The sequence below is a fragment of the Rattus norvegicus genome, chromosome 14 (assembly GCF_036323735.1).
Source record: "Rattus norvegicus strain BN/NHsdMcwi chromosome 14, GRCr8, whole genome shotgun sequence".
In the NCBI taxonomy this organism is placed as follows: domain Eukaryota; kingdom Metazoa; phylum Chordata; class Mammalia; order Rodentia; family Muridae; genus Rattus; species Rattus norvegicus.
The window spans coordinates 76,332,443-76,354,626 of NC_086032.1; the positions used below are offsets into that span (position 1 = coordinate 76,332,443).

At 47.3% G+C, this 22,184-nt stretch overlaps 1 protein-coding gene and 1 long non-coding RNA gene across 11 annotated transcripts in view; one reads left to right on the plus strand and one right to left on the minus strand.

Moving 5' to 3' along the window:
- Nucleotides 1–3,813, minus strand: part of LOC120096632 (uncharacterized) — a 58,841-nt gene extending 55,028 nt beyond the window's left edge. For 3 of the 5 annotated variants that reach the window (XR_010057565.1, XR_010057563.1, XR_010057567.1), the window contains exon 1: nucleotides 642–929. This is a non-coding gene — a long non-coding RNA (uncharacterized LOC120096632). Of the gene's footprint in view, nucleotides 1–641; nucleotides 930–1,883; nucleotides 2,119–3,674 lie in introns of those variants that run through there. The other 2 variants (XR_010057564.1, XR_010057566.1) reach the window with 2 other exon arrangements.
- Nucleotides 1,140–20,362, plus strand: Zfp518b (zinc finger protein 518B). Of its 6 annotated transcripts, XR_005493343.1 has the most exons (5): nucleotides 4,622–4,748; nucleotides 6,636–6,928; nucleotides 14,025–16,853; nucleotides 16,984–17,112; nucleotides 18,136–18,241. XR_005493343.1 is itself a non-coding variant. In XM_039092820.1 (4 exons), exons 3-4 carry the CDS (start codon nucleotides 14,221–14,223, stop codon nucleotides 18,202–18,204), a joined length of 2,961 nt encoding a protein of 986 aa, XP_038948748.1. In that variant the 5' UTR covers nucleotides 4,622–4,748; nucleotides 6,636–6,928; nucleotides 14,025–14,220; the 3' UTR covers nucleotides 18,205–20,362. The 6 variants fall into 6 exon arrangements, 4 of the variants coding, with proteins under 4 accessions (XP_017454977.1, XP_038948748.1, XP_038948749.1 ...); XR_005493342.2 differs by having other exon boundaries at nucleotides 14,025–17,574; nucleotides 18,136–20,362; XM_039092820.1 differs by having other exon boundaries at nucleotides 14,025–17,112; nucleotides 18,136–20,362.
- The last annotated feature ends 1,822 nt before the right edge of the window (nucleotides 20,363–22,184 follow it).

Consider the following 22,184-nt stretch of genomic DNA (forward strand, 5'->3'; position numbering starts at 1 on the left):
TCAGCAAGAAAGCAAACTTATAGGATAAGGAGGGCAGAGTAGGAACTGACTTAAAAGGCTCGGTGGGCCCAGCCCTAAAACTGCAGGGTCCTGGACCAACAGGTAGGCAGAAGACTGATTTAGCCTGTTAGCTCTGTAGAAGGACCACTCTGGATGCAGGATTGATGACCAGTGAGAGGAAGCCTGGGGATAAGCCTAGATCTTCCTGTATCCCTGGCCCTGAGCGCCACCCCCCCTCCCTACAAATCCCTATACTCCGCCCAGCTCCTGCATCTCTAAAGCCCTAGCCACAAGTGCCTGTGCTGTCTAAAGCCCATGCTGTGCACAGATTTCACTGAGTTTCTATAAACACCATGACCATCATTATCCTTGCGTGCACTCTCCTTGCCTTCTGGACCTACACCCTATCCAAGGAGGGCCCCTATCATGCACCATGTTTCACATATCCTTGTTCTAAAGAATGCAGATGGCTCTGGGAAGCCCGGAAACCCACTATGTCAATCACCAAGAGAGATTCTAGGGCTTCCCCGAATAAAAACAGATCTTATCTTCGAGGAACTGACAGCCCAGAGGCAGCAGCTCCAGTCTAACAGAAACTGGCACTGAGAGCTCATCGCATGCTCTTTGGATAGCATGCCAACCTAGATCTGAGGAGTGCCACGGGAGCTCTTCCAAGCAGAGTCCTGGGTTATCCCCAAACAAAGCATGTTCAGCTTCCAGGACCTTAGAAAAACTAAAGCCACGAGTCTGGTCTCCGGCTCGGACTTAGCAGAAGAGACAGAGGGGTCTCAGGCTCGGATCCTCGCAGCAGTGGGCAGTAGGGCTGGTTAAGTAGCTGATGGAACTCTACAGCTAGGAGCCTGGAGCACAGGCTCTGCAACGACGCCCCAGGCTGCCGGCAGTACTGCACGAGCCACACCACAACGTCTATCGGTCGCGCATGCCTGTTGCGGCTGTCACTGTACGCTCCAGCAGCTCCAGGAGTTGAACCTTTGGATGCACTCGGAGAGCCTGGAACCCCACGTCCTAGCGGAAGAGGGCAGCCGGAAGGTGGTCCACACACCCGACGCCTGAACATCCCCAAGGGAAAATCTGCTCCTAGGAACAATGAATGTCTCAAAGACCCGAGCTAACTTGCCCAGGGTCACATATCTGGGGACAGAGTCTACAGCTCCTATTCCCCACAACTTACAGAAAAGTCGCTACCATTGAGCAGTAGGTCTGTGGTGTGGCAACTTAAGGACCTGGGCGGAAAGGGCCTTTGTATCTCTTTCAAGGGTGAGTAAAACTACGACCACCGAAAGAAGCTACTAGAAATATGTCGATTTTTTTTTTAAAGGTGGAGCAGGCTGTTCCCGTGGGTCTTTGATGTACGCAGTTTTAAAGCATCTGAGATTTATGGTGTCCACATGGAAACGTTAGTGTGAATACACTGGCCTGTGTGCAACAGACTGGCTCTTTTCTAAGGGACATTGGGGTGTTAATCATGTGGGTCATGTGGGTGTTAATCAGGGGTGTCAGAGGCCACTAGAGAAAATTAAACTGGCTGGTGTGGTGTGTAGTAAAGAAATACAGAGATAGGGCAAAGCAGACAGGATGCAGAGGCTCATGGATGCCCTCTTAGACCATGTGTTCTTGGCACAGTTCAAAGAACTCCGGAAGGCATGCCTTTCAAGAACCTGCAAGGGTTAAATCCATACTGTTCTTCCTTCTCTTCCCGACACCCACATTCCCTGTCCCCCATTTCAGAGCCTTTATGCAGGTTCCTCCCATTGCTGCTGAAGTTTCATCTGCAGATCACCAGAAACACAACTCGGACACCCGTCCTCCTGCTTCCCACTCTTTCTGACTATCCAGTATCTTTGGCCCTTGGCATACATTACCTTACAGGTTTGTGCAGCCACAACCCTGCCCAAAGGGAATGTCAGGCAACCTCCTCTGGCTGCAGTTCTCAGCTCTTAGCATCCGAAGACAGGCTCATTCACGGCTTCCCCTACAGCTGAGGCAGTTACAACAGGAAGGCTGCTAGTTTCTGAACGCTGAGTGACAGAAAGCTGATTAGCCTTTCTGGAGGTTAGAAGTAGGAGGTGTGGAGGCATTTTCCTCTAATCCCAACATCTGAAAGGCAGAGGCACATAGGGTTCCTCTGAGTCAGAGGCCAGCCCAGTCTACACATTGAATTCCAGGCTAGCTAGGGCTATATAGAGTCCTTGTCTCAGACAAAATAAGTCTGATGGAGTCAGGCTATCAGCAGGACCATGCTCCCTCCAAAACTTTAAAGAGAAGTGGGTTCTTTTTGGCTTTTGCAGCTTCTGATCACTATTGCTGGTTCAATTGACTGACTATGTAACCTGTCTCTGCCTGTTTTCAATGCTGTCTTCTGTGTACTGATACACAGACCTTTTCCAGATACCTTGTTCCTTTTGACCTCTTCTTCCAAGGACACTGCTGTATTGGTCAAAGGCCCACCCTAATAACCTCATTTTAATGTGGTTATGTGCATAAAGACCATTTCCCAGTAAGGTCACATTCACAGGAACCGTGACAGAGGGCTTCGGCATCTTTCTGTAGAACATAATTCAGTCCACATCAGAAGAGATCTTGGACAAGAAAGACCTTGGGCAAAGTATTCTAGAGGGTGGGGAAGAGGCTGTGAATGGCGGCATCGTAAGTGTACAGATTAGAATTTCTGATTAATTCTTTCTTTTTCCCCATCAAAAGACTCCACGGGAGCAACACTTCAACCTTCATGGTTTCATGAATCCTAGTCTATATCCCTGCCCGACCCTTTCCCAAGCTGCAAATATCCCCTCTCCCTTCTTTGCAAACCACTTTCCTGGGGATTCTGAGAATTGTGAGTTATTAGTCTCTTCTCAAGAGTCAGGGACTGTGACAGTCTAGACCAGTGGTTCTCAACCTTCCTAATGATCTGACCCGGTTTCTTATGTTGTGGTGATCCCAACCGTAAAAATTATTTTATTTCTATTTCATAGCTGTAATTTTGCTACTTGTTATGAATTGCGATGTAAATATCTAATATGGGACCCCCAAAGGGGTTATTACTCACAAGTTGAGAACCGCTGGTCTAGACTATCTTGTTGAACACAGACAGCTTGCCTATGGGAGAGGTCCTAACATTGACTGGATTTTGCATGAGAAACTAAGGTTCCTGTGGGCTAGGAAGCAGGCCTATAAAACTCTATCTCCACAGAAACTTCCAGTCAATCCAAAAGCAACCTTCTACCAATTCTCTGTGACTCAAAGGCAGGACTGTGATGTATGGGTGGGAATGAAAAGGAAACAACACTTTGAGCCAAAAACTCTCTAGCTCTGAGACTTCTGGTTCTCCGATGCATAACTGACTTTCCTGAGTGGGTTCCTTGTGTCACTAGAGGGTCTCAGACATGACCAGGACGTATTCCCAATGTTCTACTCATCATTAGCCTTCTCTTGAGGGAGACTGAACTTCGAACCTATTTGTTTTTGTTTCCTGAGAGTCCTTTGGTTTACCTATCAGGAGAAAGAGAAAACAGGAGTAGGTAGATCACTTATCAGGGTGTGGTCAAAGCACTGTCTCACAGAACGACGAAAAGACTCTCTGCCCAGACTTTCTATGTCTAGCATCTGCTCTTTCAGGAGCTGGGGGCTTGCCTAGCAGCTGGCGTTGTGACTACCTGTTCTTCCCAGACTCCATTCATCCAGGTTGGATTTCGCCAAAGCCCAGCTTCTCCTCCCAGCATACAACTGATATCTAGGAGCTGATCTCCGACACCCAGAGGAAGGAACAGGAATCCAGTTTTGGCTTCTTTTCTTTGCAGAGCTTTGAAGGAAACTTCTGCCTATTGTCCATGAATGATCTGCACTTCACAGGGACGCTGCTCCCGTGCAACCATCTGCCCTTGCTGAGGGGCAGTTTTATTTTTGTCACTGGCCATATGATTCCCTTCTTCCCTCAGAGTGGGACTATATTAGGGCTGTCTTGTATCCAGTAGACTGTAGGCGTAGACCTAATGTGAAAGGGCCATTTATCTGCAGACATCATTGAAACTTCGGAGGTAGACACAAACTCCCACACTAAATGAGCTCATAGCATCTTCTGTCTCTCCGTCAAGCCTTTCCCTGCTGACTGTCACAACGTGCACGAGATGAAGCCTCAGACTTCATTATGATCTTCCTAAGCTTTAGAAATGACTGTGTCGAAGCTTCCATGCCCAAGGCCCAGCAACTAGCTGTATCCAATCCTAGGGCTGCAGGCCCATCTCCTTCACTAGGGCGCCCCAAGAAGCTGCAATGGCTGAAGACTTGAGCCCCTTTGGTGTCGCTTCACTTACTTGCTGCAGGACTTCAAGCTCCTTGAGGGCAAGCACCAAATCCACCCTCAGCAGGACCCATTGAAGGCCGGGCACCCATGGATATTCCGTTGACCCCAAAGAGAAGCGCACTCAGTTCTTTGCAAAGGAAGCTGCAGAGCGTGCAGGACAGAGCGATGCAAACACTGCACCCAGTGGGTGCGAACGCCCCAACCTCAGACCCCACAGCCCAGACAGAGGCAGTGAAGGGGCAACCTCAGGAGCCCGCCTCTCGGCTGCAGTCGCGCCGCATTGCGCACGCGCGCCGCCGGCCCGACTCCGCCCCCCGGGTAGGGACCTACAGCGGGCGCGGCGGCGGCGGTCTGCGGGCGGTAGCCGGCGGTCTAGATGCCTGTCCGTCCACTGGGATCTGGGACCGTGCGGTGCCGCGGCGTCCGGGTGAGTGGTGGTGCGGGGCGGTGGGGACCTGGGCGGGTGAGGCGGGGTGTGGCTCCACGGTTCCGCGTGCGCGCCTCTGTGTTAGACGGATCGGGTCAGAGACCCACGGCCCACCCTGCGGCCTTTGTGCAGTGCCGGCTCAGCCCCGCGACTCATCGTGCCGGGCGGTTGAGCCGGCTTTTTAAATGATGCCTCGGCCCCGAGCAGGAAGTGTCGTCAGGAGGCCATTTTTAAAGCCTCTCGGCCTCCGAGGCCGGCTTGACGCGGCTTTGGCTTTCAGTGTTTGGAAGACACCCCATCTGTGACCGGCCGGCCCTGAGGGGACGCGACGGTGCAGCTCTCGCACTCGCACCTCACTCAGCGCCAGAAGGCGCCCTGGCCTCGCCCGGGAAAGCGTGCATCCCTGCGAGCGCGCCAACAATAAACTTGAGGACCACGCTGGCATTGTCTTTGGAGCGGGTGTCGGGGTGGGCCTGTCCACAGAAGACCTGATTCTGGGTGGGATGAGTCTTGATGTCACCTTTTGCAGAACAGCTCCATCGCAGTCTTTCATCATCGCAGATCTTGTTGCCTGGAGTTGAGGGATTGGGTGCAGATTAAGGCTAGGGAAAGGGTACAGAAGAAGAGAAACAACCAATACAAAGTTTATGACCCGAAAAGGGAAAACCAAAAGATTGGAATTCTCAAACTCCCCTTGTGTTTGTTGGATATTTGACCTACCCCTTTAAATTACTTCTATTCTTAAAAACAATAGGATACCAACAATAGTTAATCATTTTTTAAAAAGTGAACCATCAAGCACATTGTCCTATTGAAAAAATAGCCTACCAACCCAAACTCGGTGTTGTGTTTGGGGTCCTAAAACATCGCACCTTAAGTTTAGAATTGAAATCACCTTCGAAGAAAATTCCCTGCACACCAGTAGCTTGCAACACTTGCTACAGAAGAGCAGCCATCTAGCTTGGGAAGGTGCCCCAGTCCCTCTAAGTCACACATACAAAGTTAAGCCCAGCCCAGGACTATACAGAAGAGTATGCCCTTGCCAAGGATTCTGGAAGCCCAGAAATATTTATATGCTTGGAGTGTCATATTCGGCTTTTTAAATTGTAGGCAGTATCCTTATCAAAGGCATGCATTTATTTAAAATATGTTTTTACCCTGGATCTGTTATGTTAGCCCTGACAGGGGCATTTGATGTATCCAGCCCTGTTGTGCTGCTACCCAGTGGAGAGTAAAGGAGGGCTTTGTCTTCTCTGCTGGCTTCCTCTCAGATGTCACCCCTTGATTTTAAAAAAAAAACTTAAAGAAACCTATATTGTCTTTCTTGTCTATCTGCCTTTAAGTAAGAGGGTCTGAAACAGTGTTTGTACAAGAGTCAGAACAAAGAACAGGTTAATAATTGTCACTGCAAAGGCTGCCATTTTCTTCACCCACTCCCGTATCCTCTGAGCCAGTGCAATGGCAGGGGCCTTTCATGGCCAAGTCTGCTGATCACTGTGGTAAGTGGGGGCCTTTCCAGTGAGGATTTGCCCAGCCTTGATTGTTCCTAGGCTGTCATTGATCTCCATTGCACGCTGCTGCTCCCCTGCAAACCCAGCTGCCTACAGAAAAATAGCTGGAGACTATCTAACCCAGACTGTCCCTTCGTGGGTGGGAGTGAGAGGCACAGGGTAGCCTAAGAAGGATTCTGAGTCAGTGTGCCCCACTCCAGCAAGAGAGCCCTCCATTTCATTTCAGTTCCTAGGAACCCCTTTTTTAAGCTTAGACTGGCTGCCATGAGAAGTGTTTTGAAGGTTGATTTGTTTTGTCTTTCCTACAATAAGTATATCCAAGAGACCATACCTTGCAGACCCCAGACTCACACCCAAGTGTCTGACTCTGTTGCAGGCCTGTTGGCGCAGCCCTGGCTTCTGGGCCTAGATGTCTACACCACGGCCCGAAGTCCTGAGACGTGTGGTGCTCAGTGGCTAATAAGGCCGGGAAGATAAGAGCCAGAGACTTACCACACACTTGACTTCTGGGCCTGGACGAGCAGTGCCCAAGAGGCCAGGAATCCTGGCTGTGACCTCAGCTCACAAGACGAAGTTTTAACTGGATGCTGCCTGCCACCACTTTCCACCTCAGTGTGACCTAGAAAAGCCACATACCGTCTCCCGGCCCTTCGGTTTTAAAAGAAGCAGGTAATTGAAGTTTTGTTTCAAAGAGTGTCTAGGACCATGTTTGACCATTACAGGCACCCTTTCATGACTAAGGCCAAGGTGCTATGGCATCGGCAGTTGGCCAGCTGTTGAGAGCACCCTGGTCCACTTCCTCATAACAGGATCCACATTGAATTTGCCCTTTACTTCTGGCTCCACTCAGACTCCTTAGGGACAGCAACCCATACAGGGGTGGACTAGCACAGTTCTCATCTGTGCTGTTTGTACTTAGCCGTGCCCAGACAGTGGTGGGAGAGCAGGGACATTAGGATTGCCGAGCTCTACACCTCTCAGAGACCTTGGTGTTCCCAAGGTAGAGCTGCTGAGCACTGGCAAGGCCTTGACTCTCACATGTTGAGGCACCAAACTACTCTAAAGGCAGTGGCCTACCCCCACCTCCACTGTGAAGTCTGCAGAGTGACAGTTTTTCTTGCCACCCCCACACTTTCCTGAGCCTGTAATTCAGGTGGTTCCCAGCCCGAATCGCATACAAGAATCATTTTTAAAGCCCTGTAGACTTATGTATGGTTTCTGCCCTGCCATCACCTCAGTTAAACACAAGTCTTTGAGAAATGGGTACCTGGAAGGAGCATTTTTCAAAGCCCCTAAGGAACTTCCTTTAAACACCGTGGGCTTATCCAGACCACGTTTCCCTTAATAGAGTCAAGGCCTCGGTTCCCCATCGTAGAAGGAAAGATTTCTCCTATTAAACTAGTCTACAAATTTTTGGGGGTTTTCTTTGAGGCTGAAAAGGGAATGAGGGGAAGACAAAAATGTGTTCATACTAAATATCTTCAGAGACCTTTGAGCCCTTTGAATGTTTCAAATCTGTAATTTATACCTACTACTTGTAATACCTCGTGTGTGTGTGTGTGTGTGTGTGTGTGTGTGTACGTACCTCGTGTGTGTACCTCGTGTGTCCTATCTAATGTTCACAAGCATATTTGCTCATTAATGATCTTATTTTTCACATTGAAATTGCAAGCCTGGAACTCGAAGGATCCAGCCTTAGTCTTACTCTTTCTTTTCTCATAAACCGTTGGAAGAACTGGCCCATAGAATAAATCCCGTTCTTTGTTTTCTGGTGTAGAGGCCATTGATGCTCTCTCTGCATAGCCACTTTCTCTATTAACCGTGGGAGCTCGTAGCCTCTGAGCAAGGCCTCTGTGTGTGGACCTTTCAGTTATGCGTCTCGGTGGAGCTTTACTGGACCCTAACACTTAAAGAAGTCTTACCAAACTGTTGGCATTTCCTGACAAGACAGGCTCTCTGTTACTAGCTACTTGGCATGTAGATTTCTTTTCATTCAGCCACATGGTTAATTATCCTTGTTTACTACTGCAGAAACTCGGGCTAAGTTAGGTTAAAAGTCTAAAATCACACGGCTAGATAGCTAGCAAGCCAAAGGCCTACCTGCCCTTTGACCCTTGTCATTGGTTTCCCAAGGTCCTAGGCTCCGCACGCTTAAATTGCAGTCCCCGAGAAAGCAGACAATCAGATTGTCACACCTTCTGTTCTGTTGCCCCCACAATATACCTGCTTTCAGAAGACAGTGAGACCTTCCTTGGGGACAGTGTGTGTGTGTGTGTTTTTTTTTTCCAGTGGCATTTGGACATGCTTCTTGTCATCAAGGTAATAGTCATCCTTAATCATTCCTGAGTGCAAGACGGTTCGGCTTGAAAAGTCCACTGAATGGCTGACACTACCCGTTTAGGCCTGCTTTCCCGTCTGCTCAGTTCTGATTTGGAGTCACTGAAGCACTTGCCCAGGTTTTATTTAAAGGTCCGGAAGATGATATGCTGTTTGTAAGTCTAATACTGGCATCTTCCCCGTCCAGTCTTAGCTACAGGCCACTAGCCATTATAGTCTCAAATAGTGTTAAAAGGGTTCACTGAGGGTGCGACTGAGATAAGTCACAAACAGGAGTATAGATACAGCTTGTGAGTGGTGCACTGTCCCTTGCCGGACAGTGAAGAGAGAGAAGTCACTTGCCAAAGGGCAGTGTGCGTCCAGCAGTGTCTTTTCTCCCACGGTGACTACTGCCCTGTTACCGCTGAGGCTGACTAGTTTCTAGTTGGGTCAGTCTTGACTACACAACCAAACAAAACAGTGTTTAAATGTAAAAGGAGACTCAACTGTGTTCTAAAAAGAGCCGTAACCAGGCAGCTGAGAAACCTATGCTTGGCATATTTTCTTCATTAAAAATGTAAAGTAACATCTAATGAGACCTGGTGAACCACCCACCTTCCTGATACCTTTCACTGGCATTTTGCTGGTTACCCTTACTGCCAACCCTGTGCCGTAGGCCAGGGAGCGAGCAGTGTGCCTCAGGTCATACACCAGCAACTGTTGGCACTGCCATTTAAAACCCTGCATTGTTTCTAGAATGATAATGGGAGAGCTGGTCTTACACACTTGGCCCTTTCTGACCTATTGAACACTAATAAACATTAGGAAGCCATATGCTTCCTTCTTAATGGTGAATAGAAACTTTCCTGCCTTTGCTGGCTTTTAGCATCAGTGAACTAGATCTTCCAGTTAAAATTTCCCCTTGTGTTCCTGCAGGAAGTATATAAGAAATCAATACAAGTGAGCTCAAAATTAAAAAATTAAAAACATAAAACAAAATAAAAAACCTTACCCATATTGCATTGCAAGTACACTCCCACCCCTACCTCAGTGCTGAGTGAGGGTGTGGCACACAGAACTATTCCTTTGTGGACATGACAGTCGTCTTTGGCTTTGCTATAGATAATTCTGCCATTAAAAAGCTCTTTATATGCTGCTAAGTCATTGATTATAGAAAGCAAACAATGTTAAATGGATCTCCTTTTGGGCCATTAAGTTCACAGTACTTAGCCCTTCTGAGTTATCAGAAAGAAAAAAAAAAAATTGGCGTCTCGCCCTAGGAGCAGTGACTTTGGAGGTCAGTGAACTCTGCCACTGATGTCTTGGGTGCCTTTGGTGTTAAGTGCATTACAGCCCTCTGCCATCAGTGTCTTATGACATCCTCAGCCCTCAGTCCATCGATAGTAACTTGCCAAAGGATCCAGCTTTACAAAGGGCTGTGTGTGAACCAAAAGACTCGTGTGCAAGGAACGATGCTCTCATTCAGATGGGCCGTACCTGAGAAGTGTCCTCATGTCCATCTCATTTCCCATGCTGCTGCTGCTACTTCTCTTCCCCTCGGAGTATTAACACTGGAGCTGTGTGCTGTCCTGCTCCTAGCCACACAGGTTGCAAAGGTCAGCTAGGACTTTAAAGAAACCCCGCCTCTTCTCTACCATGAGACGGGAGGCAGCGGTATTGTACTGAGGATAGTCTCAAAGTGTACAAGACACTGAAATGGTTTACGGCCTAGATGTCCGGCTTCTCTCAGCAAGGATGAGTGATCAGTCTCGAGTCTCCCGTTCATGCCTGTCCTTAATTTAAAATACACATTGTCTCCAACTTGCGATTGTTCCTCCTAGGACTCTGACTTCACATACAGAAGGAAGTGTGCGTGTGGGGTCAGCAGGAATAATACTTCCGGGTTTGTTTCTTGACCTTTTATCAGGTTGGCCATATACAGCACAGCATTCTTGTGATGTCGGGTGGCAGCCTCCACCTGGAGCTCGTGGCCAGCCATGCTATTACCAGTGTAAGCCATCAGTACTGTACCATGAACTAACTGTATTGAAGAATGACATGACTTGGTTATCTTATGTAAACTGTCTAGCTGCGTGCTAGCTAATGTGAGCATTCTGAGTTGGAAAATGGGCTATGGCAGTGTCATGCCGTGCTGTAGGCGAGTGTGTTGAATTTGTGTTTCACTTAGGATAGTCTCGGGTTTCGGTGGGTTGTAACCCCCTTGGAAGTTAGGGAGCATATGTAACTGCTTAGATGGTTTTGCAGAGATGCTAACACAGGACCCCATTGCTCCTCAGCCACTCGGAGCCAGCCTGATTATCTGGAACACCGCTTCAAGATGCTCTCTGCTTCTTACTAACGGTCATGAGCCTGCTGGCTAAATCCATTTAAACATTTGAAAGGATTGAGAGCCTCCAGGATGTGAAGGGACTGGGCAAAAACATGGTAAAAGGGTTTTCCTTCTTGAGTCTTCGAGGCTGTGGAGATGTGAAAACCTGAAGGGAGCTCTGTAGGTGCGGTTCTTTGGTAACTGCTCATAGTTAATGCTCGTGTAATGAGGCTCTACGTTGAAGCCATCAGTAAGCAAGCTATGCAGGGCAAGTGCTTACCTTAGTGCAGCACCAGCCCCACCGCTGCCCGGGGTTATAAGGTTCTAAGGCTGGTCGATGGGAGTAGCCATCGCCATAGTGATTGGGTGCAGACCTTTGGGACCAAACTGAGAACCAAGAACTGCCTGGCAATAGATTACTAGCTGGGCCCATCAAGACTGCTCCTTTGTTTACCTGCAAGACAGAGTGGAAGGGGGGTTCCAGGGAAGCAGCCTCATTTCTATTTCGGGGTGAATTGTTGGCAATGAAAACAAAATTCTGCCTGAAGAGGGAAGGACTGGGGGGCTTAGAGTAGCCAGTATGCCAAAGGTGGGAGTGTTTAAAGGACTCAGAGTCTGGAAGCTAGCAGTTCCAACTGTAGGCAGACTTGTCAGGGTTACCTGGTGCCTTAACCAGTGATGTGTTAACAGCCCCCTCTCCCCTGGAATGTCTGCATTTGCATGGCTCTTAGGTTCCTCCGCGCTTCAGGACCACTGGGCGTGAGCTCTATGCCCTCACTTCAGCCTCTGCATTCTATGGCCCTGTGGTTGTCCAGGCCCTTCTGGCACTGAATGGCATCTGCATGAAATTGCTGGGGAGAACATGTTGAAGATACTCGTGTTCTTAAATTATAAAGTCTTATTTCAGAGACCAACAGCCTCAGGCTTAGAAACCTAATTAATCCAGGCTTTTGTCTTATAGATGAGAGAACACATGCACATAGGTCACTGCTTGAGGTCACTTTGTGCATTGCAAGAGTTCTAGGGTCACCCTGTCTCCTTTCACATGTGTCAGTTTAGAGAACTGGGAAGTAAACAGTATAACTACTTCTCCTACTGATGTCCCTGGAAGGGCTCTTTCCATCCACACCAGGGTACAGTGGAGTAGAAAGCCTGGTCCCTGCTGCCAGTTTGGAGCATTCATGCGTCCTGTACAAGTCACGGTCCTCTGGCATACATATATGCTTGAACTTGGAGGGGTCAGACAGCACTTGCCACCCCAACTCCCCAGGCCTTTGTCTCCTTGATGCTGCATCTGGTGTCGGGGCTTGGCTATATGCTGATAGTTGCTTTGGGTGGAGGTAACCATCATTCACCAGAGCTGGACAGGAAGGAGAAGACTACACGCAGTCACAACTTGTCCTTAATGTGGGATCTCCAGTGTTTTTCAAAGCTTCCTTTTAAAGGGTTTTATACCACATCTGAGTGCAGCAGAGAGGCCTGTGCCTACTCTGAGCTGACCTTTCAGACTGGCTTTGTGTAGCTCTTGACCATCCTGTGTCAGAAGGAGCTGCTGGTTCTCCCTCACTTTCCTGCCTATCACCAAATCCTTGAGTGTCTGTGTGCTTCCTTCCCTGTGGAGACAATCATCCTTGCAGCTCTGTGGCTTCATGAAGAAGTGTCCTTGGTCCTCATTGCTAGGTAGAAACATGGGGAAAATTGCTCAAACGATGGTAGTTTTGTTTGTTTAAGATCATGAAAGACCAGCTTCCAGTAGACTCCAAGCAAGAAGTGTTGTTGGGCTCCTAGTTTGTATCTTCTGAGAAGAGTGTCTATACATTATATACTCACAACCACTGTGTAACATGTGCATGAGATAGAAGAACTTGTTTTAGAAGATACATGTTTCCTTCACCTGTTCTAATTTAAGAAATCATAGCCCACCGACACACACTCTAGTCCTCCCAGGTCAGCTGGATGCTGTTGTCGGGGTGTAAATCAGAGCATATCACTGCATTGATCCAGTCTCTCTCTCAGCTCTCTGTCACATACACAGGAGGAGCCATTGCCCTGTGTCCCATTCTGACCATCTTACATCCCCCACCTCAACTGATTCTCCAAGTACCCCAGGCCCACTTCCTACAGATCTTGCCTTCTCTCTGCTTGACACATCCTGTTTTCTGGACCCCCATAGAACTCAGTCCCTGGCTACCACAGGTCTGGATGTCCTCCCTCCACCCAGCCCCACACCCTCCTTACATGAGCTCTTCCTATCCTCTTTACTTTTTTTTTTTTTTTTCTTTACCAATTTTGGCTTTTTCCTTTTAAACTACCATTTAACAACTAAACAAATGAACCCCTCTCCCAAATGTGGGCTTCATAAGGGGAAGACAGTGATTTGCCCATTTTTAAGCATTTTTAAATTCATTGCACGTGTATCCGTGTCGTAGAATATCTGTCAGTCAAGGAACAACTTTCAGGAATGGGTTCTCTCCCACCAGGCTGACAGCGCTGGTGCCAAGTGTGATTTTATTTTGAGGCATCTCTTGATCACTGCCCTCCAGCTCACAGACAGAGCACCTAGCACTTGGCGGAGGCCACCGAAGATGCTAAAGAAGTCACTGTGTGAGTCAGTGGTGTTGGCTTCTCTTGTGGAAGCAGAGCGAGTGTGCGAGTCAGAGTTGCCATATCGCAGGTGCATATGTGAACGGCCAGCCGTAAGCCCTGCTCAACCACTTGGTAAGTCACACATGCATCCTGACTTGGCATCTCCTTATGATGAGCTTATATGAAAGCTTGTAGAAGGCTTCTGAAGCGACCTACGAAGTTGTGAGAACGTACTCACATCAACTAAACGAAGCATTCCCTTGTCAAAGGTGACCTTGAGCTACTGCTAATGTCCTTCCTCCAGGTGGCTCAGGCTCATGGTTGGTCCAGAGAGATTTCTAAGCACCTGAGCTAGAGAATGTTTTTAGTTTAGGCTTGCCAGCATGGTTGTGTTTCTTTTGCTGCAGTGAGGTAGTTTGGTATCTGTGGAGATTGTGTCCACCAAGCCATTACGACACAGTGGAAGTGGTGGCGGCTTAGCTAACCCTTGAGCCTCTGTACTGATCATGCCTTATGGTTTTTTTTCTCTTGTAGTGTTGCCTGGAGACAGAATTGAAAGCAGTCATAGTGTGGCTCACACATCCTGTGAAAGGACACAAAACGTGATTGATCATTAAGTATTCACCAAGAAGTGCCTGCTGCTCCACCAGTCCCTGTGTGTGGAAGGATGCCCATCCGAGGAGGGTTTCATTGAGTGACGTCTTTCTGAGTTTCAGTTTGCAATGTGCATATGCAGTTAAGGGAGATGAAGGATATTGGAGAACAACTGTATACCACACAAGTGAATGGGGGACCCAGTTCCTTGACCATGTCCCCCAAACAACCTAATAGAGCAACTCGGCCAGAGAGACAGGAAGCACAAACCCTATTGTACCAAGGTTCAGAGGCAGAGGCTGCCACAATGACCATTGCTACTTGTGTACAGTGCAAAAGTATTCACAAGATCCCCACTCAAGACTTGAGGAAGGGCCCTGGGCAAGGCCAAGACACTTATGTCTGCTTTAAATGCAGCCTTCGAGCGGTGCCTACCCAGCTGCATTTTGTGAACAATAACGCCGGGGCCGCTCATATCAGAAATGAAACGGAAACCATCTCAAGTCCTGTAAATAAATTTAAGGTTAGGAACTTCAAGCCAGGCAAATACTACTGTGATAAATGTCGGTTCTCTACAAAGGACCCGCTGCAGTACAGAAAACACACTCTGCAACACGAGGAGATCAAGTTCATCTGTTCTCACTGCAGCTACATCTCCTACACGAAAGGGGAGTTTCAGAGGCATCTGGTGAAGCACACAGGCATCTTCCCCTACCGATGTGAGTACTGCGACTATGGTGCTATTCGCAACGACTACATTGTCAAGCACAGGAGGAGGGTCCACGAGCGGGCTGGTGCCAAACGGCCATTCAAAACTGTAGCCAAACTGGAGCCCAAGAGAACCAACATTTCAAAGCAGAGCATGGAACTCTCAAAGGCCCCCAGTCCCAGGGCTGCCTTCCAAAACAAGTTGTCAGACCAGCTATCTCGGTTCTCTCTCCATGCTAGCAAAGACAAGACACACAATATGATGTTATTACCTGAGCTAAAGAAGTATCAAAAAGATGTAGTGTGTATTCCCAACAAAGTGACCCTGTGTGAGCCAAGGGAGGTGAGCCTACTGGGGAATAAGAATGTTGAGGTGGAAGTGCTTTCCCCCTCCAAGGAACCTGTGCAGCCAGGTTTGCCGCTGACTGTAATGGCACCCTCAGAGCTGGTGGTCCCCACCAACTGTCTAGCCCAGTTGATGGACGTGAAGGTGGTCAATGGCACACAGCAGCTCGTGCTTAAACTGTTTCCGTTGGAAGAAAACTCCCGCCTCGAAACAAGCAGAGGAGATGGAGGTGTGTCTGAGTGCACGACTACTGAGAAGGGCTCGGGGGGACAGACAAAAGTGCTTTCCACAGAAGCCTCGAGGTCACTAGCAATGGAAGGGAATGCTGGAGAGTTTGTGGGCCTTGACCGTCTGCACTCTTTGGTTCAGAAACAGCTTAAAAATGTGAAATGGGTGAAGTCTTGCAATTTTTTCATGCCCAATTCTGGTATACACAGTCACCAAGACTCTTTCCTCGGTCCCGATACAATTAAAGATTTACAGAAGTCTCACAGTTTGTGTCCACCTAGAGCCCTTCCTTCAGCTTCGGTAAAAAGTCATTCTCCAGCCTCTGTACAAAGTAGTGTTTCCTATGGCCCTGGAGCCACAGTGAGCCGCTTCTTGACGAAAGCAGCTGCTGCTTTTGCTGAAGACGGAAGAGGTTCCCGCAGTGACTCCCAGCAGCTCCTTCCGCTCGCCTCGTTGTCTTCAAAGGTTTCCTTCTCTGGAGAGAAGGGCTTGCTACCTTTAGGTGAAAATGACTTAGAAGCCAGGAATAGGACTAGTCGTCCTGAAACAGTGGTTTCCTCTGACAGGAAGCTCGAAGACAAACCGATGGAAAGCAAAGCAGTGGGAAGTACAAGCCAGGTCTCCTCTGTGCAGAAAAAAGAGTATTTACACATAAACTTTGCTGGGGAAGACAAAACGAGGTCCCAGCAGCCTGGCGGTCGGCCCGTGCTGCCCAAGACTTCTGAAACAGCAGGTAATGCGTTTGAAGGCCCAATCATCTCGTCAGTGTTTTCGTTGAGCTCTGGATCTGAAAATGTGCCAGAGGGCATTAAATGGAATAGTTCAACAACCAAAATAAAGTCCATTGAACTGCTGCGCAGAAAGATAGCGCAGCTAATCGAGTCTTGTGGCAAGCCTTCCTCTTTGTCTGCCGGTAGTCCTCAGCGACGTCCCATTGGGCAGGCACCCAAGCTGACTTCAAAAGCAACTCCCAAGGCTATTCAAGAAATGAGTGGGTCCCTTACTGGTCCTGGCCCTTCTGTGGGTCCTCTGCAAAAACCTCAGAACGAGGACAGTATTACTGGCAGTGGACAGCATGCTCCGCAGCAAATGTGTCCCCCGTTTGTCAGTGCTAATGACGGGAAAACGGAAAGCAGGGTGACCAGAAAGACTCCTGTTGCTACTCCAGTGCTGATCCCCAAAGGGGCTGTGCTGAGGGTCCTTAACTCTTCTGAAGATGCTCGCATCATAGAGGCTACCTGTGACACACCTGTCAGCATCCCCTGCAGTGAAGCCCAGTTAGCAGGAACACTTCCATTCTGCCCTGTGAAACAACCAGGCTCAGGTTCCCAGCTTTTGCCGTGCAGAAGTGGACCAGCAGACTTGTCCCCGAGTCTGGAGACATCTCTTCGGCCCAAATCAAGAAAAGAGGACCCCATCTGCAGTGTCACTCCTAAGAAAATCATCCCTGTGTACAGCACAGTACCAGGAAGCAGTGACTCAAGCAGGCAAGGAAGGCCAGTTTCTAGAAACCTAACTGTAAGCAAGAATAAAACCAAGCAAGTGAGCTCAGCCAAGAAGAAGAACAAGATGCAGGCCAATCCCAGCCGCTATTTCAAAGACCCTTCCTTTTTTCAGGTGGCAAGGCAGCTGCGACTCATAGCTGCCAAACCAGATCAGTTGATTAAATGTCCCCGTCGGAACCAGCCTGTCATCGTGTTAAACCATCCTGACGTCGACTCCCCCGAAGTGACCAATGTGATGAAGGTAATCAACAAGTACAAAGGCAACGTCCTCAAGGTTGTCCTGTCTGAGAGGACTAGGTGTCAGCTGGGTGTCCGGCGGTACCATATGCGGCTGACCTACCAGAATGTGGCAGAAACGAACCACATGAAGAGGCAGATGATGTTGAAAATGAAACTGAAGAAGGTTCATAAAAACAACTACCAGGTGGTGGGCTCATTGCCGGACGACCCTGCCCAGTGTGTGTTCAAGTGCTGGTTCTGTGGGCGGCTCTACGAAGACCAGGAAGAGTGGATGAGTCATGGCCAGCGGCATTTGATAGAAGCCACCAGAGACTGGGATGTCCTTTCTTCAAAGGGCAAATGAGTGAAACTTAGTCTTTGAAATTTTATTTCCTTCTAGTTTTCATGGCTAGGGTCACACCTTAGACCCTTGATGCAGTAGAAGAAAGGGAGTTGCTTATTCCTTAGAGTCACCATAGGAAGGGTGAGAGTCCTGTCCTTACCTGAGCACTGTGGCTAGACCAGGGAATGGTGGGAGGCCCTGAAATTCTACTGTTTTCCTTTGAAAGGATGTAATGTTCTCCACAGGTTTTCAGTGGGATCTAAGGCCTTTCTTGCTTAGTTCTTATTTTTCTGAGTAGACACATCTTTCATAATCCATTTAGAGGGGCAGGTTTATGATTGACACACTTTTTAGATAAATGCTGCTGAGGGGTTAAACCTGTCTTGGTGCACACATCCACTTTGATTTTTCTTTGACTCTTCCAGAATATTTGCTACATAGTAGAAATTACATTTTTCTACTCGATGGGTCGATCACCTTAAATCTGGTTAGAGTGCTGTGCTTGACCCCTCCCACTGTGAGTACTGGCTTCTGCTCACGCCCTGCAGAGCCACGAGCTTTACTTTCACTGGGCATGTATCAGCAACAGTCATTAGGAGAAGAAAAGACAGATTTTAGTAGTTAGCTTTTGCTTGCTTTTAAAATACCTTGATTGATAATAGTTGGGTAGAGAATATGTAATTGGTTTTGTTTTTGTTTTAGGTAAAGAAGGAAAATATGTTAAACCTGTTCTTTGAATCGAATTCCACCAATCATAAATGGCCGTTTTAGAATGTGAAGGAGCAATTTCATTAAAAACAGATTAGCCTCAGTGGTGCCATTCCAGGTGGACGTGAAAGCAGGCTGTGAAGGGTCTGCTGTGACTGACTTTTCACCTGGGGACCCATGCAAAGCCCCAGGGGATGCCAGCATGCTCTTGAGCATAGGACTGTAGGTCTGCTCCTCAGGCCAGATCTGTTCTCCTTTTGCCTGTTCCTGAGCAGGCCCTCATTGGGGCCTAGTCTCCGTGAACATTTTTCCTCATGAACACTAGCAGCTGCAGGAGCCAACAACATGGAAAGAGGATCCCAATTGTCCGTGGAGGCCTTAAGAACACTACCCTTGTCTTTAGTGATAGGAACAGGCTGCTCCTAGTTTAGCCACAGATGCTCCTCTCTCTCTCTTGCTTACATTTCCTGGGAGGACTTCCCCTCCACCAAGAGGGGATGAGACCTACTAATCTACAAGGCACCTTTGCACATTAGGACAAAGTTTCTCTCTTACATAGGTAGGGCTTCCTGGGCAAAAGCAGCTCGGGCAAAGGGCACTAACCATGGCTAGCACAGGTGGCCCAGTCACCAGCCAGTGACCTTGAGAGTATGCATCCTTAGGGACTTCGTGATGGATGCTGTGAGTGGGGAGGGGTGGTTAGATCTGAAAATGGTGACTTCTAATCCCTGGGTAATCGGACTTCCTGACTTTGCCTTTTCAGGGGACAAGTCTTAGCTTATCCTCTCACAGGTGGGCCACTCCTTTTAAGCTCGTTTTCATTACACACACTTGGCTTTTCTTAGGTACAATTCTATGCCTGATCATTTTCTTAATTGATAATTTTAATTTAAAATTGCATTTTTATATATGTGTCTATATGTGTACACATATAAATATTTTTTACCATATGCAAATTGCAACAGCTAATTTTCTGATTTCCTATTTTATAATGATACATGAGCTGGGGAAATATAAAGCTTTTATATTCTAGAAATAATTTATTTTGAAAGAACATTTTTACAATGGTTTCATCTCATTTTTAGAAAATGAAAGCACAGTAAATGGTGGGACCTGAATCCCATGAGCAAACGAGACTAACAGCCCCTGTGGGTCACCGTACTGTGGCATGTAGTCATGCTTGGTGCTCGGCGGCCACGTGATACAAAGCATTCTGAGGTCTGATCTGTGTCGCAGACTGGTGACCCTCCAGCTCAAACTCGAATCTTCATGTGCTGTGGCAGGAGGGGCTGTGGGATCCGCTCCTTCTCTACCTCACTGCCGCACGGCCCCTCACCCCCCCCAATGACCAAGAGCTGCCACAGATCGGCGTCAACAGAATCTCCACATTCTGCTGCAACAGCTGCTGTTTTCAAGTCTTAGCTAAAATAACTAGTGTTTGTATGGAGCTGGAGTTAATGAGCAGAATATGTAGCGAGCCTTTGGGGGATTTTCCTAACTACAGTCCTTGTTGAGGAACTCAGAGGGCTCCTGGAAGCCCTAAGTATGGGAGAGGCGAAAGTGACAGACTTCTCCAACAGAGTTTTAGACATAAGTTTATCATGTAGGTAAGCGTGTGGAAGGACTTCATTTCTCATGGGTTGGAGGGAGAAGGACAGAAGTCTGTAGTCTTACCTTGACTTTGAAGGATCTCTAGTCACTACATTTTGTTGATAGTACTTATAAAATTATTTTAAACTTATTTTTTAAGCTAGCTTTTCTTACTTTGGGGGACCAAATAAATGAAAGGATCTTCTTATATTTATGATATAGGCAAGTAGAGTAAAAGAAAAAAATTTAAGCCTCCGTCTCGTAAGTGTCCTCTCAGTAGATTATATTTTATTCAAAATTTTATCTCCAGCCCAAAACATTTTGTGAGCCCCCATCATAGGTCACACACTAAACACAATGTATTGACCCTCCAAAGTTCCATCCCCCATTCTTTAGAATTTACATAAGCCACCCGGAAGATGAAGGTATGGTGTTTTTCAGCCTTCAGAATGACTTTTGAATCTGTGAATGTCTTTATGAGCAGAAAACAAAACTTTGTCTTAACATGTCAAGCATTACAGTTTCCGTGTGAACAGTTTGTGTGTCTGCGGCTCTGGTTCTGAAACATGTTTGTATATAGATAGAAAAGTTGGCATCAGTTTTGTTTAAATAAAGCAACTTTTAAGATCTTCACTGCTCTTTCATTTCAGATGTTAAACAGGACGGCTTCAATGTGCAAAGTCTTGCATGTACTACTGGTATAAGAGTGGCGTTGCCTATGGTACAGGCACTGAATTCTACCAGGGTATTAGACACCTTGCCAGAAATGCAAACCCTGATTTGAGCCCGCACAGCCCTTCTGATTGGCTTCAGTTCACAGAAGAGTGATTTCCTACCAGGCCCCCATTGGCCCTGTGGGCTCTCCAGGAGGGGGATTTTTTTTTAAATTATTTTTAGGTATTTTCAGAGAATTTATTAACAGAGTCCTAGTTGTTTGACAGCTTCCCTGAGGCAGTGGTAGCACTGCTATCTTTGGTTCAAATCAGCAGCCCTGTACTTGATACCACATAACACTGGGAAGAAGGACCATGCTATTTCAAAAGTGTGGATAATCTCATTGCTCCCTTGCCCTAGGGAGAACTGAGCTTGAGGGAAACATTGGCCAAGAGAGGGGGGGAAATGAGTTCCATTCAACAGTTTTTCTAACCAATTCATTACCTAATAGAAACGAGCTGGCATCCTCTGCAGGGTTCCTCTAGTCGTTCCCTTTGATGGTTCCCAGTTCAGACATTTTAGGATGAGGTGGCATGCCTGGAACGTTCGATTTCATTGACCACAGCACTGTCACCACAGTAGAAATAGAACACAAGCCACCTGTCGATAACAAGAAAATGTATGGTCACTTATGACTGCCAGCACCTTTAAAATTCTTCAGTGTTTTCAGTGTGCTCAGATTATTGTGCTTTTGTATAATTTAGGAATCTGGAGTCTCCATATTTCAACTGTGATGTTCAAATTTTCAACTATAGCAAGAAGCAATTTTGTCAAAACGCCGAAGTGTTTAACAGAAAGTTGTTTGGCATTTGTTTCCATCGTAAATCGTCACCACACCCACATTTCGAAGTGAGGCTCTAAGGATCCTGTACTCTGCTGGCCCATCCACACTCAGATGGGCGTACTCTGACACTGGCATTTATACTTAAATACATGCTAAGCCTTTGTTTTAAAGTTGGTTAAGACATGGAGAAAAGAGAACGTCAATATTTAGCAGTACCAAAGTTGAAGATGCGTCCCTGATACTAATGAAATAATGTACCTCTGCTAGGGTTTATTGGACATTTGAATTTTCTGTAAATAACCAGATCTTTTGACCCTTTTACTAACTAATGAACTGTTACCAACTTGAAAGAAACTAAACTCCATATAAGACGTCCATAAAGTAAAAAAAATTCTAGGTTTTCCACCTAAATTGTGCAAACCCTGATATGAGTCTGTGATAGTGATGTTTGGCTCTAATTCACAAGAAGTACAGCTTTGAACGGCTATGGTGACTCCTGTCATGCCCAGTGGCCTTGCTGGAGATGTCTGCTGGATGTGCTTCACTTCCCCTGCCATACTCACCTACCTTGAAGTCAAGAGTGAGTTAATTACCTGAAAGCAATGTTAAATGGTCAAAAGCCAGCTTCCATACCACAGCAGGCACAAGTATAACCACCTCCCAGCTTTAAGGATCGGCAGCGATCCTTTCCAGAAGGATGTGAGCCCAGATTAGTTTCTATATGAAAAGTGTTTTAATCCTATTGGATGGGAATTCTCACAAAAGGCCATTTCAAGTAGATGTTCATCTTCTCTCTCTAGTGCCCAGCACCAAGTACTAGCAAGTCCAGGTTTCAATATGGGCCGTCACCCCATATATGCAGTATTGATCTATACTGGGTCTGTATGCAGAACCCATTTCAAAGTTTAGAAGAAATCAGTTAATACTGACCCATGAGTATAGGAAGCCTCTTTGT

Excerpts from the sequence above, each read along its gene's own strand:
- Zfp518b (XM_017599488.3), top strand. The coding sequence starts at position 14,221 with ATGCAGTTAAGGGAGATGAAGGATATTGGAGAACAACTGTATACCACA.